The sequence below is a fragment of the Rhinopithecus bieti genome, unplaced genomic scaffold (assembly GCF_001698545.2).
Source record: "Rhinopithecus bieti isolate Rb0 unplaced genomic scaffold, ASM169854v2 scaffold_31548, whole genome shotgun sequence".
Lineage (NCBI taxonomy): Eukaryota > Metazoa > Chordata > Mammalia > Primates > Cercopithecidae > Rhinopithecus > Rhinopithecus bieti.
Genome location: NW_016814470.1, coordinates 5762692 through 5782262, shown reverse-complemented (window position 1 = coordinate 5782262; position 19571 = coordinate 5762692). Strand labels below are relative to the sequence as shown.

The 19571-nt window shown below is 40.6% G+C and overlaps 1 protein-coding gene and 1 long non-coding RNA gene across 17 annotated transcripts in view; one reads left to right on the top strand and one right to left on the bottom strand.

The window, feature by feature from the left end:
• Nucleotides 1–6481: 6481 nt before the first annotated feature.
• MEGF11 (multiple EGF like domains 11) overlaps nucleotides 6482–19571 on the bottom strand; it is a 388207-nt gene continuing 375117 nt past the window's right edge. For 6 of the 15 annotated variants that reach the window (XM_017851122.1, XM_017851126.1, XM_017851125.1 and 3 more), the window contains 3 exons: nucleotides 17087–17143; nucleotides 9933–10139; nucleotides 6482–9262 (listed from right to left, as the gene is read on the bottom strand). In XM_017851122.1, coding sequence (XP_017706611.1) covers nucleotides 9102–9262; nucleotides 9933–10139; nucleotides 17087–17143 — 425 coding nt within the window. In that variant the 3' untranslated portion in view covers nucleotides 6482–9101. The other 9 variants (XM_017851129.1, XM_017851137.1, XM_017851130.1 and 6 more) reach the window with 8 other exon arrangements.
• LOC108514717 (uncharacterized) overlaps nucleotides 7197–19571 on the top strand; it is a 107159-nt gene continuing 94784 nt past the window's right edge. For both annotated transcript variants that reach the window (XR_001881307.1, XR_001881306.1), the window contains exons 1-2: nucleotides 7197–7289; nucleotides 9957–10045. This is a non-coding gene — a long non-coding RNA (uncharacterized LOC108514717). The remainder of the gene's footprint in view (nucleotides 7290–9956; nucleotides 10046–19571) is intronic.

The following is a 19571-nucleotide window of genomic DNA, read 5'->3' as shown; positions in this document are numbered from 1 at the left end:
ATCTTTGGTTTCAGTATGTCTGAAGAATACAGTGAGAGGTTAATTTTGCTCAAGTGGTACCACTTAAAGGCATGTATTCTTTTAGTATGTAAAATGAAATAGTACCTTGAATTTAAATAGAATGCATTTTAGGCATTGTAGAGACCTGAAATAGTTTTCTTCCACTACATTGTTGAAATCAATGAAGCAATTAGTTTCTCATTCAGAAATGTGCACACTAATATTTAGTTTTGCTTTCTCGTGGATAATATTAAGCACTTACTCTGCAGTTTCCTGGAAGTGGTGTGTCAACTGCAGTGATACTATTCAGGATGGTGGGAAATCCCCTAAAATATGTATGTGTGGGCTTGCTTAGATTACTATATTTCATAGTTAATCTTTTGTCTCTTGCAGTGCTCATGATGTGTGGGGCACACGGAAGGCATTGCTGTAGTCAGTCATTTTGGTTTTCTTCTATAGCCATTTTATTATTTTAGTGTATTGGTTATGAAGATAATATTATCTGTTTGTAAATTGCTACTTTGTATTTTATGCATGCTCTGTAATTTGAATTTTTTTTTTTTTTTTTTTTTTAGTTATTGATTTGGAATATATTCACATTCTAATAAACAGTTATAGGGGGATTATTTCTTATGTTGTCAGATTACATTTTTCCTTTGAGTGCTTTGGATGCAGCCGTGGAATCCTGATGTAAAAGCATAGGTTCTTGCATTAGTGAGTAAACATTGAATTGGGAGCATCAGTATGTGAATTCAGCTTTGATTTTAGACCTGCAGTTCAATTATGTTTTTCTTGGAAAAAGTATGTCCAAAAACATTAGGAAAGTAGTGTGTACTTTCATATATAACAGAGTCACCAGACCCAGGAAAAGAATCCATCTCTATTTTATTGAAAGTTGGTGGTAAATTTTTTACAAAGTAAGGAGAAAGGAGAAAAACTAAATAGTGAATTGAAAATGAATAAAGTAACTTAGAATTTTTACCCAACTGTAGACTTAAATGTTTCTTTAGGTATGGTTGGATCTTGGGAGAATTCCAGGAAATATTAGGTATTAGAAAGTGACTTCAATTGCATTTCAACAGGTGTCTTTGTTCTGAGTAGTATCTAAGGAGACAAACTGTCTCGAGCAAGAAACAATACATTTTTAAATATTTTGACAATTCAGGGCTTACGGCAGTTTAGAAGTATTTTGCTACTTGACCTTGATTTTCAGTTATTTTAACTTTGAATTTTAAAAAATTTTTTATTGATTTATTTTTTTTGAGATGGAGTCTTGCTCTGTCGCCCAGGCTGGAGTGCAGTGGCGCGATCTCCGCTCACTGCAAGCTTCACCTCCCCTCCCAGGTTCATCCCATTCTGCATCAGCCTCTTGAATAGCTGGGACTACAGGCTCCTGCCATCACGCCCGGCTTATTTTTTGTATTTTTAGTAGAGACGGGGTTTCGCCATGTTAGCCAGGATGGTCTCGATCTCCTGACCTCGTGATCCGTCCGCCTCGGCCTCCCAAATTGCTGGGATTAAAGGCGTGAGCCACCATGCCCAGCCTTGAATTTTTTTTTTAACTTGTTATATAGTCTTCTGAATAGGTAGTTAGCCATGGTGCCTTGATTTAATCTTACGTCATTGTTCTCAAATGCCATGATTTCTCTTTAATAGTAGTTGTCATTATGTAAGGGTAAGTTATTGCACATTGCATTGAATATGCTAAATTGTAATTATAAGAAGAGGTGCCAGCTAGTGACCTTACATCAGTGATCTTTTAAGTTCTGAAGGGTTCTGCAGAAAGTTAGACTTCTTGAATTTGGGTTGCCCATCAGAGCTGGTCACATTTCTTTGATCATTGAGAAAATGAATATCTTAATTTTTGTCTTTGCTGACTTGTATTTATAAAATACAAATGCTTTTAGTGGGTTTGAGCTATTGTGATAATCTCTTCCATCTACCTTAGAGAAGAAGCTGTACTACTTAGTTTTGGCCAACACCGGAAGCAAAATAATTCAAAGGCTGGGTGGATAATTAAGAACTTATTCTAACCTGTTAGGTTTCAATTTAGGGGGCTTGCTTTGTTTAACAGAGGAAAAAAATATAAATTGATTTTCTGATGTCTCACAAATATCAGAAACCTGGAAAACAAAACAAAAAATGAATTTTGTAAAAGGTTATGTATGACTTCCATTTGCTGTATAAAAAAATGAACAAAGATTGTGAAAGGATCCTCTTCCACTACATCATTTAATAGGTTAGCAGAACAGATAGCTATGACACTAGCGCCAGAGAGAGATTTTTCTTCTGGTTGAGTGGAGCTGGTGCCACGCCCCTTTCTGGTATTTGACAGGTCTTTCCCACTCACCTATACAACGTGCCAAGTAAACTGGAGTTGTCATTCTAATGTTTTAAAGAATGATTGGTTCCCCCCAAACTGTAGGAGGTTGATGGTAACAATAAAGTGATACAAAATGTTAATGTCATTATAACTTATGTAAGGGAGACCATTAGGCTGAGAATCAATATGATTGAGGTTATCTATTCTCCTGAAAAGTGAATTGGAGAATAAAGAAAGAATATTTGAAAGGATGTTGTGTACTAGGCAATATACTAGCATATATTAGAAAATATGGTAAACTGTGGGTTAAAAGAGTGAAAGTAGCTGGTATGATAGAGCACTGGACTGAGTAACGAAGAGTTTGTAGTCATGGCTCTTGTGGTCATTTCATTTTTGAGCCTCACATTCTTCCAATTAATGAGAGTACCAGATTAGATAAATTCTGGGGATTCATCCCAACTCTAACTCTGTAATTCTCTGAATGAACTCTCTCTTCTATTAAAGCCAAATTATTAACATTTTAACTCAAATTTAAATTTAATAGAGAAGTCAAAATGAGGTATACACTTTGTGGAATGTTTTTGGTCTTATCACAATAACCTGATTAAAATGGTACCTTTATTTCCATGTTTACTCCTTTAAATAGGATGAAAGCTTTCAGAACATTTATTTGCAAAATGACTGTCAATATCAATAATATGCATCAAAGTACCATATATGCTAAGGGGGAGGAGCACTTGATGGGCTGCTATATTAACTGTAAATTGAGAACTGCTTGTTTTATGGCTTTTGCTGTTAAAAAAAAACTGCTGGCTTTTAATACATACTTTAAAATATACTCATGTCTGGGAGAGAACTTTTAAAACATTTTGTGTTTAATTTTAAAAAATTATTTCTTTAATAGGAATCTACAAGAAGGTAGATCAGTCCACAGGCTAGCTATCCAGTAGAACCAGTGATTAAATCCAGGTGTACCGGTTTATGTGTGCATGTACATGACATACATGGTATTTTGGGGTTGTTGATATGGTGATCTAATTAATAGTCAAAACATTATTTGAATTCAATTCTTTGACATTTATTAATTATAGGATAGTTTCTGACACAGGTGTGAGCACAAAATATTATGTATATTGGCTAACTGCTGTGTTACCAGTACCAGTGATGGTCGTGAGAATTAGCAGCCAACAGGATTCCTTTACTGTGTTTTGAGTCAGTGGAACTTAACCTTGCTCCAAACCACAAAATCTCAGATCTTTTTAACTCTCATCCCAATGAATAATGTACTGTTTTTAGCGCCTAATCCCCTGTTGACAACCTGTAATCTCTCAGCATACCGTTTTCTAAGGTATCTCTAGGGAAGTGGGTACCTCCTTGTCATATCTTTTAAGAAGTTGCTGACCATTGTACTAGCTTCTGTGGCAAAGTGTTTCATCATATGGGCCGAAGAATACTGTAGAAGATCATGCCTGAGATGGGACAATCTGGGAAGTCCCAAGAAGCAACACTTTCCATAGGCTGTCTTTGATGTGAAACCGATTCTGGAGGAGGCAGTTGGGGTCCTCATTTACTAGTTTTGGTTTACATTAGAGTGGATGCTTAAATAACAGTACCGTACTTTGTACAGTCCCCATGCTTTCTCTTACCCAAGGATCTGGAAGGCCATCTGCTAGACTGGACAGTGGCTTGGGAAGCAGAAGGTGGAATGCGGAGGGAATCTGACAACTGAAGCTAAAGACCAGAGCGTCCACTTTCTGTGGGTTTGGATTAGAGCATTGTTTATTCTTTCTAGCTCTGCAAGCCCAGGGAAGAAAATACATAATCAGCACCCCACTAATCACCAGGGCTCTCCATTTATCTCTCCCCTTTGGTAATCACTACATTGTAAGAGCCACAAGGGCAGAGAACATGCTTTTTTCATACAGGTTGAGCATCCCTAATCCAAAAATTCAAAATGCTTTAAAATTGAAAACGTGAGCACTCACATGATGTCATAGTTGGGAAGTTTCACACCTGACCTCGTGACAGGTCACAGTCAAAACGCAGGCACGCCACACACGGTTTATTCAGTGTTCCCGCATAGGTGTACAGTAACCTTTCAATGAAAACAGCGTTGTAGGTGGAGACTGAAAGCCAGCTATTGGTGGTGGTAGTGGTGGTTTAACTGCTGGTACAGATACTCTGGTGATGCTACTGTGCTGCTTAGTTACCCTGAACACATTCTTTTTCCCTGTATTAATGATACATCATATTTTGTAAATACTAGTGTGAATGTGTGAATAAGTGTAAGAAAATGAATTGCTTATTGGTAGCATAGAAATTCACAGTCAGGAATGATGGTGTTGCAAACCACCACAGATTGTCCACATGGGTGGCTGAGACAGTGACACCTTTGCTTTCTGATGGTTCAATACACACAAACTTTATTTCATGCACAAAATTATTTAAAATATTGTATAAAATTACCTTTAGGCTATGTGTACAAGGTGAATATGAAATGTAAAATGAATTGCATGTTTAAACTTGGGTCCCATCCCAAAGATAGCTCATTATGTATATGCAGATATTCCAAAATTTGAAAAAAATCCCAAATTTGAAACACTTCTGGTCCCAAGCATTTTGGATAGGGGATACTCAACCTGTATTTACATTCATAGTATCTATCTCCCCCTCCCCTTGACAATTCCATGTCAGGACAATTGGGGGGGCCATCTAAAAGAGTGAGAGGGCTAATCTTAGGGTTCATTCTGGTGTACCTTGGGGAGCTATGAGAATTGCTATTCAAATTTTAAAGTTTTATTAAAATTATACAGAATTATATATTACAATTATATAAATATATACTTATATATAATTATACGAAAGTATAAAAGTACAATGAACCCCCTATGTATCCATTCCTTCATAGAAAGATTTTCCATTTCCTGTTGCTGCATATTGATTAAATGGGCCTCTTCTTTCTTCCCTCTGGTTAAATGAATGGCTAATATGTCATTCCTGAGTGCACAACTTGAAGCAATTGGCCATTAGTTATCATTCATAGTACTGAGTAATATTCTGAGATTTGTGGTGCATAATCTTATACTACTGTCAGTAAATATCTTTTTTAGTCTTAAAACTCTTGATTATGTTTTNTATATATAAATATATACTTATATATAATTATACGAAAGTATAAAAGTACAATGAACCCCTATGTATCCATTCCTTCATAGAAAGATTTTCCATTTCCTGTTGCTGCATATTGATTAAATGGGCCTCTTCTTTCTTCCCTCTGGTTAAATGAATGGCTAATATGTCATTCCTGAGTGCACAACTTGAAGCAATTGGCCATTAGTTATCATTCATAGTACTGAGTAATATTCTGAGATTTGTGGTGCATAATCTTATACTACTGTCAGTAAATATCTTTTTTAGTCTTAAAACTCTTGATTATGTTTTGTCTTTAACTGAGATGTCAACTTACAGCTCTTGAGAATTGCCTATTAGTAATCTCTTCTGAATGGGTCTTCAGAATATGAGGGTTATATACATATGAGGATTATATACAAACCTTTGGAACTATGAAGGAGGAATTTTAAACTTAATGAACTCAGTAAGCTATATTTTAGCATCTGTATTTTATTAAAAACCCTGTTGCTTCTTTACCAGTTTGATCACAAGTTTATGTCTTTAAAGTTTGTAAAACAGATATACCCATAGTAACTCTACTGGATGATAACTTCTACTAGTAGAAAGCTGTTCATTGCATTTATAGAAATTAAGTGGCCCTTACACTGGCCCTTATTCATTCCATATAAGTACCTATGTGCCTCTGGGGCTGAGCACAAACTGTAATAGTTGTCTTTGAATCCAAATATTTGTGAAAGCTGAGAAACCCTCTAATTTTAGTATACTGAATGTATATGAGATTTTAAAATAACTTTTAACATGAATAAAATATGGTGCTCATATTTATTATTTTAAAGAAAGAGACTCCTCTGTCAAAATTTCATACAAATTTTTCACTTATTTTCAAGCATCTACTAGAATAATTTTCATTCTTCTGGCTGTTTAAAGTGCCCAAGCAGGATGTAGGTTAGTTCTACCCTTAAACTTAAGGTATAGATTATAAACATGTTTTCCATTTGCAACACAACAGTATGCATTCTTGTTAAATTAGTTTGAGAAATTTGTTTTATTTTGTACAAGGTACAATCCCTCTGCACAGTGAACATATATATTACAAATCTGTGATTTAAAAAAGTATTGCCATTTCACAGTCTCATTAATACTACTGTACAATAATGGTTTTTCTTTCATTCATTTTAATTGTACACATATTTGTCTGAAAATTTAGTTTCTGAAAAATAATTGAGATCTTTCAAAGTCACCCATAAAATGCACAGTGCACATGTTTAGGCTGACCATGAACCTATTTGTGATGGTGTTAGAAGTTTCTAACAGTTGCTTTGTAAGATTGAAATGTCTTTTACTGATAACTCTTCGATAGGTGAAGGCAGCTATTGTCACCATAATCACACCTTCTGCCTTTCCCTTCTCCTCTGTATTGCCTAGTTTGACTTGTATTACATTTCCTTAAAAAGTCATGGAATGCTAGAGCTGAAGGGTTGTTAGAGCTGTCTTCCCACTCTCTGCTTCTCCTCTTTTTTATGCATAGAAAAAAAAGGAGCCCAGAGAGGGCAACTAACTTGACCAGAGTAACACTGAAATCTCTTGATTCAGTGCCTAGCCATTCCACCTCTTGCTGAATACCTTTGCCCAGAGGATAGTTGACAAAAGAGGTGAAACTTGAAACTTGAGTGATGCTGCTTGTTTGCAGTTTGCCAGGCAGCAGTTATTATACATGCAGGATAAGGGAAGAAGAGAAAACCTGGGATTGAGTTGAAGTTTCTCCTTGCTGATCTGACATCTTCATGCTTCTTCATCCTTGCTTCACAAACACTTGCTGCCCTGAAATACTGAGGTAAGCCGCTTACCTATATTTCTTTCTACATATGTATGAGAAATATTTACTTGGGTCTACAAAGTAATTTTCTAATATTTATATTTTAATAAGGCTTTTTTGGAAAGTAAATTTACTATTGCTAATCAGTTGTTCCCATGCACACATGCAGCATTCATGTAAGTATTATATATTTTCCTCTAACAGTAAAATTTGCTTATGCCTTGAGTGACGTGGGAAGGGGAGATGTACTCAATTTATTTATTTTTTTGCTTTTTCTGATTATTGCCCAAAGTATTGTGTTCCATGGCAGGCTTCCATTTCTATCAAGGGTTTCAGAACTCTCATACTTGCTGTAGCAGTATTCCAGCTTTGTAATCATTTAGTTCCTCTTCTGTATATCTTTTTGGAAGTGTTTTTTACTGGCTGGACTGTACCAGTGAATAGAGTGGTACAGGAGTAGCCATTAGCTTCCTAGGTTTGCCCTTTTTGTTTTTAATTCTTGTGAGAAGGTTCTCTTTAGGGCTTGGGATTTGACTTCATTTGGACTCATCTGAGCCTCAGTTTATCTATGTTGATAGTGGAAGGTACAGACACATCCGACTACTGGGATCTGGAGCATTAGCTCATTGTAATGCATATTGGGCTAGCTCAGTTAGTAGTAGTTTTAAGATAGAAGGTGGAAGGACTTCATATCCCCATGCTGTTTACAGTAACATTTTTACATCACGCTACAGCAACTGGTTATAGTTCATTCTTTTTTTGATCATTTCATTTAGTTCCATCAAAAAGCATAATGTACTTTAAGCAATGTAAATTTCCTGTATCCACATTTGTCCAATTTCCTGTATACTTTTAGGTTTCATACTACATCAATCCCAAGATTTATGAAGAACTACTTGGAAGCAAGTACTCTTTTGAGTCAAGGGATGCTGACCAAATAAAATGAGGCGGCCAACTAGCCCTCTGTAGGGATACTTAATCCCAACCAGTCTGTGACTGCTTACTTAAAGGATCATCTTAGAGCTCTGTTTTACATGGAATGATTCAGGTGTTGAATGGACTAAGTAGATATGACATAGCCAGCACTGACTTGTAATGTCCTTAAACTTTGAATTGGCAAAATTTGATAAAGCTGCCCTAGGAATCTTGTTGCAGACTTGTTGCTGCACTTTGGATATGTGTGTGTGTGTATATTTAAACCTATCACGGGGCAGAAGACAGTAAAGTCTTGTTTTTTAAAATGGAAGTTGTCAGCATTAGACTATAAACTAGATTCTGTAATCTTGGCTGTTGTAATTTGATGGACCAGACATATATGTACAGATATTTTAAGACTGTTCTATTTAAGAACAGTTCATGTCTATGTACTAATTGTCTTCGGTAATAAAACAGATGTTGATGATAACAGCAACCAAAAGTACATAATATGTTTTAGGTGCTTTAAAGTAATCCTCTTCCCTCCCCAGTCTCCTTTTTGTCCTAGGAAGGTTTGTTAAACCTACATGTTTTTAAAATACCACATTTCAGATAAATATATATGTATCAGCTATATTTAGCTGATGTTGATGAGTAGTTATGTCTTAAAATGTTTTAAAAATCATATCCAGGGCATTTGGGGCTGAGGGGGTGATAGGATTTGCCTTTGAGAACACAATTCCTTGAACAGTTATCCCAGTCCCACCTGGATGCTCTTCTTTAGTTCCAGGTGGACGTAATAACTAACATGCAGCTGGAGCCAGTCTGTACCATTACTTCAAGTCAAGGGATTGTCTTCTTTCAGAGAGTCAGAATATTCAGTAGAGCACACTGCAAGAGAGAAGCTTATCCCTCTTAAGATTGCTTGTCCTGGGACGGCCCATTGGCAGGGCTCTGTCTTACTGGGAGGAGGTCATAATGACCAGGAATATGGCTGTTCCTAGGTAGGTCGTATGGATTCTGGATATAGCTGGAGTTATGACCGCGACCTTCTTGGACCACACTGACTGTGGGCTCTAAGAAATATAGTGAAAAATGAGTTCAGAGAACAGATTAGCTTTGGTTGCCTTGTTGGAGAGGAATAGAGTTCTGCTTAACTTGGGGAAAGGAGCTAGGGATTTATAAATTTATGACAAATACATGAGGCTTAGGATTGAGGCTTGCTCAGGAGATGGAAAACTAAGTGAATGTGCTGTCAGAATCCAAGCCTCTTGTCAACACCAAAGGATTTAAAATATCCTAGAGGTAGAAGTCTTATCAGTGAGCCCAGGGACATAAACTGGGAGAAGGCAGAAGGTGATTTAGAAACTTGTCAATGTCTCTGATTGCTTTCTTTTTTAAAATGAGATTTGTATCAACAATCAGTTTGTGTGTGTGCGCGCGTGTCCACTTTCCACTCCCAGTATTTGTTTCATATTAGTCCTGGTGTTTTTTAAAGCAGAGTTGGTACAATAATTTGTACCAACTAATAATTTTGTTGGTATATAATAATTTGTACCAACTTAATAATTCCTGCATTAGCGAGGGAGGGCAGTCCTAGGAAAGACAGTTCACCTTAGAGATACCTTAAAAAACAACAAAAGAAGGATGTGTGGTCAAGATGGGGTGAGTGGAGAGGGCTTGCTTTTACTTCAAATGCTGCATTATTGCCCTGATTTCACTAAGTTACTTATTTGAGACACCTACCAACTTCATATATATTTTTATTAGATGTCGACAAGGATGGCACATCTGTGTACGGAGACCCCATGTGCACAGGCGACTTCATTTCTACATAGCTGCTTTCTGGAAGCTTGCAGGTGAGGATGGGTGGGTCCTTAATTGTGGCGTAAGGGTTTTCACTGCTATTCAAGGAACAAGTACTAGAACTGCACACGGATTCTTTCATGTAATCTGCAAGGCAAGAGAGATTTCTTAGGACAAACAAGAATACAAGTCTTCATGTTAATACCAGAAGCAGACTGTAGTTGAGTTTATGTGCCTTCAGGATCCTAGGGCTGAAAAAGCCAGGATAATCCAAGATTGATTTACTTATTAAATGTGTTGAGAAGTGCTCTCCCAGGTAGGCAGAGTTCTTTTCCAAAGAAACATGTTTTGGAGGATAGGAACATTTTGTTTTAGTAGTCAGGTATTAATTCAAGATATGCATAATATGCTTTGACATGTATTATTTAATTTTTGTAAATTCTTGCAAGGATTGCTGATAGTTGCATTTTATGAGATGAAGGCTCAGAGATATGAAGTGACTTAGCTAAAGTCACACAGCTAGTAAATGTCAGTGCCAAGACTTGAATCCATGCCTTTGGACTCCTTGGCCTGTGCATTCTGTGATGATATTCTTGTGAATTCTTCTTTTTTGAGATGTTGCCTAGGCTGGTCTCAAACTCCTGGGCTTAAGTGATTCTTCCGCCTCAGCCTCCTGAGTAGCTGGTATTATCGGTACGTGCCATAACACCTGGCTTGAATTGTTTTCGGTGACTGAGCAGCTTAGGTTCAGAAGAAGTAGGCGTGCATGTTTTAGCACAGATGTCAGCAATTTAACAGGCTATAAGTGGCAGACTCTTAGCAGTATCCCTGCCCTCCAGGAGCTCATGATCAGAATAGGGTAGACTGAAGTGTAATTGAGGTGTAAAAAGCACGTCAGTCTTAAGCTAGCCTTTGGAAAGTTCCTGTTTTCTAGCAAGCCTATAACGTGTTCTTGGGTTGCTTACCCTGTTCTTGTGAATGCTAACTGAAACCCATTTCAGCAGCATCTTTCTGATACTAGAGCTCATGCTTCCTCTCCTGCCACCTCTCAGTTGTATAGCAGAGTACAAAAGGATGCAGGCTGGTTTCCAAATATGAAATGAGGTACTGCAGCTTCACTGGAGGAAGAAGGGTTCTTTAGTGACTGGGAGCCACAGAAGGAAAGGGGATTCCCTCTTTCAGCCTCTATGCCATTCTCCTTTTGGGGAAGATCACTGCCTCCTGCACATAGTCCCAAGCAAGGCAGGATTTGCCTGGAAAGAGCAGTAAACTCTAATGTAGCAGCTCTGGCCTTCATCTGTGAGGCTGTGCTAGACAAGGGATCTAGACACAAGCACTGGGTTGCTTGAGTTGATAGAAGTGATCTAAAAGACGTCTCAGCACTAAATTTCTGTGAAAGGTAGCAGATGGTGAAATTCTTGGATGATCTGTCACTAGAACTACCACAGTTTACATTTTGGGTTGCTATTTATTTATGCTCTCTGTCTCCAACTTGTGAGAGTAATGAAAATGGTAAAAAGTGAAAGTGATAATGTAACTCAGTGGATGACTTAGATGTACCTAGGGACCCTGAAAGCCAGAACACTCCATATGAACAAAGTAGCTAGATGTATGCCACCACAAATAGTCTTATTTCCCATAAAAGGCAACTGGTTGGAAGAGGATTTATTTACTTTTCTGTTAAAGTAGATGTCTATTCTGTTGATGTTTGTTTCAGCGGGTAGTATTTCCTCAATCTTGTACAAAAATATGTTCACCCATTAGTTCCTTTAAGTGTTTACAACACTCTGTGGTATAGGTAGAGCAATAATTATCTCTCTCCTCCTCTTACTGCTTATGAGGAAGTCATTGCTTATGAGATTTAGAGTGGGAATTGACTTCCTCAGGATCACACTACTTATCAGTAGCAGAGCAAACTCTGTAGAACCAGGCTCAGAGCACTTTCCATCACAATTTAGCCCAGAAGTAGAGAGGGATGTTGGCTTTAGTCACGTCTTAATATTGTGGCCTCTTTAGCATATGACTCTAGAGAGAAGGAGAAAATATCCTTGCAAGACACTGAACGATCTCAGCCAGCACCAGCATGGCCTAAAGGGAGGCTAGATAGGCCTAGATGCTGGTTGAGGCTCACATGGGGAAAAGTGGCTGTGGGCCCTTGACTGTGACCTGCCCAAGCCACATAAATTTGCCTCTTAGTGGGTGCTAAGTTTTTTAGTACAAGGAAGTGGTGGTAAGTCCAAGAACCCCAGCGTGGCCCATCTGTCCCACTTTGGGTTCTCTGAACTCACCAGCCAAGGAGTAAGGCAATAAGGCACAGAGCTTCTGGTTTGGAAGCTGATGACTAGTAGTATTTAAAGAAAGGCTATTGCAGCTGCCTCAACTGCATATTTTCTAACACACGAGGAATAACGACTTTACGTAGCACTTATAGTCTTCATTCCAATTAGGTCATTTGAAACTTGTTACATCATGAATAGGGCTGGGCAGAAAGGACTATTACTAATTTAGAATGAGGAATCTGAAGCTCAGAAAATTTGCTAATATAATTCCTAATGTTAGTAAGTAGTTGAGTCAGGACTCAACACCATCTTCTCTTGATACCAATCAAGATGTTTTCCTTCACTACATGTCTTGTTATCCAGTGCTCCCGTCCATATCCTAAAGGCAAACTGTATCTGCAGCGGCTCCACCTTACCCTTGACAAGGAATGTCTTTGATCTATGGGGCCAAGCCCAGCTGAGACAAAAAGGCTAAGCGCTTAAGCTTTTTGTGGATATCCCATGACTGACTGAGTTAGAGCAGCAGGAGAGCCTTTGAAGCTCAATGCCTAAAAGAACCTCAGCCAGTTGATAGTGCCTCTTCTCATTTTCATCAGAAAAGTAAGGGCTACTTTAAAGTTTTGGGGAATAAATTGTTGGCTTTGGAGCAGGGGATGATCCTATATGGATAAAAGAGAAGTTGATGTTTGCGTGGGGGAGGGGCTAAGCTCAGGGAGAAGTATCTTCCATACAGGGGCAGAGGATGGAGCAATGCAAGTGTGTGTTGGCTGGGTGGTGAGAAAAGGGTGTTGAATTATGGACTCATCCGTACCCCATCTCTACTGGGACTGGAGAATGGGGAAGGGCTGGGCAAGCTGGAAACTCCACCTCAGGAAGCCACTTTGTTCTCCAGCTGAGTCATCCACCTGCCTGTGAGAGGGGAGGGCAGGGTGAGTGGAATAATAACCAGCTGCTCTTAGATACTTCCTCATCCTTTTATAGCCCTACCCTTGTCCCCAGACCCAACCCTTCAGGGCATTTTGCAAAGAAAGAGGAAGCATCAACCCAGGCTACCCAAGCTCTGGGAGTCACTCCTCCAAGGCTTGTCGTTCGCATCAGGATTGGCGGCTTGGTCCTGTAATGCCCTGGCATTTACTCTCATCTGGTTCCTACCTCCCCACATAGTCATACACTATCAGAGACAGAGGGGGCTTCTGAGATGAACTATATGTTTTCATTTTATAAAGGGAGCATCAAATCCAGAGAGAGGCAGTAACTTTCCAGGGCCACCTTGTGTGTGGGATCTGAGCCCACCTTGCCTTAAGGGGCATGCTAACCTCCACCAAGGCTCAACTTAACTGTTAGGGAAAAATCCAGGCATCGAATATCCATCTCTTGCTTCTTGGCTTGCTACTATTAATAGAAGGTCACACTGCTTCTTCTCTTCCTGGGCCATAAATTAGCATCTTTCTCTTGATGGAGAGATAGGAGGGAGGAGGTCTTGGGGGTCAGAACACTGGCTTTAAAAATAATCTTCTGGATGTCATTGGGCTCCTAATTACCTAAGCCCCAAGTTTATGCAAAGAGAAACTTGGAAGTTAGATGACAAGGAGCACACAGGTGGGGAAAGTGGCAGCAACAGTGGGCTCAAGGATTGCAGCATCATAAAGGCCATGGAGAATAGCTGGGAGGATTTCTTCTTTAGCAGTTTGAAATGGCTGACAATTGAACACCAGGCAGTTTGTTGCAGAATCATTGTGCTGGGGGGAGAAGGGGAAATAGAAGGGTGTTGAGCAGTGTAAGTGGTCTCACTGAACCTCCAGGATGACAGCGAGTAGAGTTCTTCAGTAAGTAACAAGGGAAAGGGCAGGCATTGACTAAGGCTTTTATTTTATTTATTTATTTGAGACGGAGTCTCAGTCTCGCTCTGTCGCCCAGGCTGGAGTGCAGTGGTGCAATCTGCTCACTGCAAGCTCCGCCTCCTGGGTTCACGCCATTCTCCTGACTCAGCCTCTTGAGCAGCTGGGACTACAGGCGCCCGCCACCACGCCCGGCTAATTTTTTGTATTTTTAGTAGAGACGGGGTTTCACTATGTTAACCAGGATGGTCTTGATCTCCTGACCTCGTGATCCTTCCACCTCAGCCTCCCAAAGTGCTGGGATTACAGGCGTGAGCCACCATGTCCGGCTACCTAAGACTTTTAGAATGTCAGAGATTGAAAGGGCCTTAGAGATGCTGCTAGTACAACCCCATTGTTTTATAGTGGAAGAAACCAAGACCCAGAAAACAGTGCTGTGACCTAGTCAGCACCACACAGCAAGAACTAGGACTACAACCCACATTCCTTAACTCCCAGGCTAGGGCTTTTTCCCCCACTGAGTTCAGAGAACACTGAGACTCTTAATTCTTAGTAGTTCTGATTTGGTTTGCCCCAGTAGTTTCAGGAGCTAGTTTCATTTGTGCTACAGACTAACTTATTAAATGTTTATTTGGGGGGCGTTAGCCAATTAGTGGGATTTCTTCCATGTTTTGGTAAGTATTGCTGTAAAGTTCTGAACTGTGACATTGTATTTTCCTTTTTTTCAGTTCTTATTCTGATGTGTTGGTCCCCAACACCTGCGGGTACATTTGCTTACATAGCTCTCTTTTCTCTTTAAAGGATGATTGTAGCCAGAGTGGTAAAATAAAATCTGGCTGGCTGCCTGCTGAGTCCTCCCCTGCACTCAGAGGTCAGATTTACAATTCTACGAAATAGGAATGAAATGTATGCTGAGGCAGAGACACTGCTTTCCTGAGCTTTGTTTTACATGTGAATTTGAAAGTAAGCTTTGAGCTTTGTTGTATATGCGAATTTGAAAGTAACCACCCTAATCACAATGTACAGGACAACACAGTGCATAGGAAAGTTGTGTGTTATTGGGGTTTCTGGGCCTGAGTTTATTCACGCTTGATTCATGCGTGGTCTTGAGCTAGAAAGGCCCTTAGAGATCTTTCTGCCCAATCCCCATACCTTTTAGAGAAAGAAACTGAGGTGCCAGGTCATAGTCATGAAATAGTAGAACCGTTTTTTGTTTTAGGCCTTACCTACTATTCTTCATTTGGATGGTTTAAGTCAAAACACAGAAAATTGCCAAAATAATGCTTCCAAGGGAATAATGTCTGTTGGCTGGCTGGGAGACTGGGGATGACCTTTTGTCCTCAGACAGTTCTCTTAGGCTGTGCATATCCTAACAAAGGCTGATAGTGACTCAGCCTCTTGTTCAGAACGCAGTACTCACCACCACCCCCTACCCTGAGCTCACCCCACATCTAATAACCATCTCCCCAAAAGGACTGTAGATGACTAGCTGTTCTTGGTTAGGGAATGGTTGTGTCTTGGTGTATGTAAAGCTAGGTCCGAAAGACTAGAACAGTAATCAGGGACATCTGGGTCAGTCTAGACCAGTGTTTGGGGAATAAGCTACATAAGGATACCTTGAGGGTGCTCTTCATACATGCAGATTCCAGGGCCCCACTCTAGATCTGCATCAGAGTTTTGAGGAGATGGGGCGTGAACATCTGTATTTTTAACAAGCTTTCCAGGTGATTCTGGTACACTGTTAGATTTAGGATATGCATTGGGACCTTTGCTGTCATATCTCAGTTTGGCTTAAGCTCTTTTTTTTTTTTTGAGACAGAGTCTTGCTCTGTCGCCTAGGCTGGAGTGCAGTGGCGCGATCTTGGTTCACTGCAACCTTTGCCTCCCGGGTTCAAGCAATTCTTGTGCCTCAGCCTCCCAAGTAGCTGGGATTACAGGTGTATGCTACCATGCCCAACTAATTTTTGTATGTTTAGTAGAGACAGGGTTTTGCCATGTTAGCCAGGCTGGTCTTGAACTCCTGACCTCAAGTGATCTGCCCACCTCGACCTTTCAAAGTGCTGAGATCACAGGTGTGAGCCACTGTGCCTGGCCTTAAGCTGTTTTAAATAGACCTCCGAGACAAAAGAATAGCCCCATTACATTAGTACCACCTTTACAGTATGCAAAAACACTTCCCATCTGTGATTTTATTGGTTACTCATGATAACCTTGTCAGACAATGGGACAGGCGTTAGACAATAGGACAGGCAAAATTATCCCAACTTTGCAGATGAGGAAACAGCCTTGGAGAGCTCACAGTCTAAGGTCACAGTTAATAAGCAACAGAGTGGCAAGTAACAGAGTTCCAAAGCCCCCTATTTCACACATTCTGGCATTTAAACCTAGGGCAGGACCTGACCTTTCATCTTTGGCTTCACCTGTAGACTTCCTAGAGGGATGATCCAACTTGCAGTTCCCATGTGTTAGGGATTTGTCTTGGCTTCTCTGCTCTTGGAGGCAGAGATCTCTTGAGGTTGGAGTGCCATACAATATTAACACTGCATATCATTTTCATTCCTTGTGCCCCCAGAAAGCCAGCAGGTGCAGGGTGGCATTCCTTGCTAGTGCAACGACAGGAGGCCTCTGGGGCAGGTAGATCAACTTTATTTCAGATTTTATAATCAATTTAACTCGTACTAATTGGTTGGATAATGACGCTTTACATTTCCGAAGACATTTAGTTGGCATCTATAAAAAACCCACAAGCATTTGCTAAGCAGGTGCAACTGAACTCGAAAGATGAATTCATTATTATGATGATTGATTGCTCCTCCTGGGCACAGCTACCCAGCAGCCCCAGGCCCTGTGGTCTTTTGACCTTTTGTGGGGGCAGACACACGCAGTTTCTCTCAATTGGAATTCCTGGCCATTTCAGATCTGCACTCTTTATCTTGCTAAGCCCTCTGTAATAAGACATCGGGATTGGATACTCTACCTTTGAAGCCTTTGTCCATAATGTATGTGTTCTGACGTCTATCCATTCCACAAGCACCTGTGTAAAAATAACGTAAGGCAAGAAAATATGGGGGTGAGGTTTACTTAGACTGCTTGTGTTTGTTCTTTTTTCTTGCTTTTCCCTGCTTTCTCCCCTACCCAGAAAATAAATAGTTGTTTATTGCTAGAAAATGATTCTGGGTTTAATCTACCTGAAATTATTTTGATAAATGATTCTGAGTTTAATCCACCTGAAATTGTTTTGATTATAGGAATTCTTAAAAGGCTCATAAGCATTAAGGTGAACTACAGCGACCCCTGGCATATTCAGCACTCCTTCCCTTTAACCTTCACCCTAGGGGGATGTCTTTCAGAAAGTAATAAAAGGCCGTTCTGATGCCACCTGCATTCCCTGCAGGTGAAACTCCAGGCTCCAAGGGTATAGGATAAGGAATGAAGCAGAACCAGTTCTTAGCTTGAGGGAAAGTTGTAAGACATTACAAATCATAGTTCTGTTGGAATTTGGCATGGGTTTGAAGACAGTATTTATCACCTCTCAGCTCTGGTCCTGTCTGTCCTCTCCTGGATCCAAGGCTTATCTGAGGGGAGCCAGAGAGAAAGAGGGAGACAGGTGGCTGAGGTTCTTGATTAGTCATCTTTGTAGGATGTACAGACATTCCCTCCCATAGCCAGTTCTCTTAGTTACTCATTTTTTGGGGTGGACAATTTGCACATAATGTAGAGTTGATTTTGAAAAGTATTACCAGTGTTTTCAGCCCCAAGGATTTCTTTCTACCTTTTGGCTGTCAGTTTTTTCCTAAGCTCCAACAACGCATGATGGCGCTGAGCCTCAGCCAGAGGCTTCAGGGACTAAGCTTGGGTTCTTTGCTACTGGTGATCCCAGAAAAGAAATTGTTTGGCATTTCTAGGTTGGGACAGTAATGACTCTGGCTCAAAGTCAGAGCAATTTTTTCTTCCAGCTTTGAACCGAGGACACAGTACCAAGCGAGGCCTGCAGCAAGTACTTACTAAAACACAGTTTGACATTCCGTGACTCTTCCCAGTTTCTCATCCTGTTGCTATTTAGATGCCTCCCTATAGCTCCTCTACATAGAGTTCCCATGTTGAATTTGAAAGAGTCTACTCCTATCTGCCTACCTTCCACAGATTACTGAGAGATACAGCAGAACCAGGCCTAAGTTTTTCTTTCAAGTTTGCTATTTTTCTTTTTTTCTTTTCTGAGACGGGGTCTCGCTGTGTCACCCAGGCTGGAATGCAGTGGCGCAATCTCCGCTCACTGCAACCTCCACTTTCCAGGTTCAGTCAATTCTCCTGTCTCAGCCTCCTGAGTATAGCTGGGACTACAGGCTTGCGCCACCACTCCCAGCTAATTTTTTTGTATTTTTAACAGATGGGGTTTCACCATGTTGGCCAGGCTGGTCTTGAACTTCTGACCTCACGTGATCTGACTACCTCAGCCTCCCAAAGTGCTGGGATTACAGGTGTGAGCCACCTCACCCGGCCTCAAATTTTTTCTGAAAGGTGTATAGGTACCTGTGTCCTTCAGAATCATGACTGCAACTGCCTATATGCTGGCATTAGTTCAGCACTTTATACTTTATAGGGCATTAACTTTTCCTTTTTACAGAACAGGGAACAGGCCCAAAGAGCAGCAGTGACTTGTCCAAAACCACACCAGCAAGTGAGAAGCTGAGTTACAGTTACAGCTACATCTCTCCAAGTATTCTCTTGCATTGGACACCAGCCTGCCTGGGTGTAAGACAAATGCCAGCGCATGGTGCTCTGGTTACACTAGTTGAAGAGTGAGATCTGTAAAGCAGGGAGAAATCTGGCCTAGCTCAGAGGATGCTCCCTTGTGGAAAGAGATACAGCGTGGTGGTGGTGGGGCTGTGTGTGTATATATGTTGGGGGAGTGGGAGAGATTGTAGTTGGTGGGGTTATTAAATGCCCTGGATACTATCCAGGGGACCCACAGCTAAGAATACAGCCTCCTGAGTATAGGCCCAGGGTCCATGCAGCCCATGCCTGCTCAGTGGGCAGATGAATTCAGAACCTTCACCCTTCCTCATGTTACTGGACCCAGGGACCTGCAGGGGTTGGTAGAGCAACTCAGTTTCCTTAGAGTTCTAGAAGCCACCTAGAGCCTGAGGTCAGGCCTAGAGTTGTCCAGTGTACCAAGGCCCTGCCCCAGTGTGCCCCAGAGGAGCCATTTTGTAGGGAGGCCACATTCTCTGTTCATTCATTGCGCTTATTCCTATGATACCTTATGTAACTCCTACCCACATGTTCCCATCTCAGAGCTAACTTTCCAAGTCTTGTGTGTGTGTCTCTCCCAGGCCACCAGGTTTCAGCCCAGGCTGTACTCAGTACATGAGTACAGATGATGTTGGTTGATACATCCTGCCCCAGCCTCTGCAGATCCCTGTTTGACAACCCTACCCTGTGATCTGAGAAAGCTTGGCTTG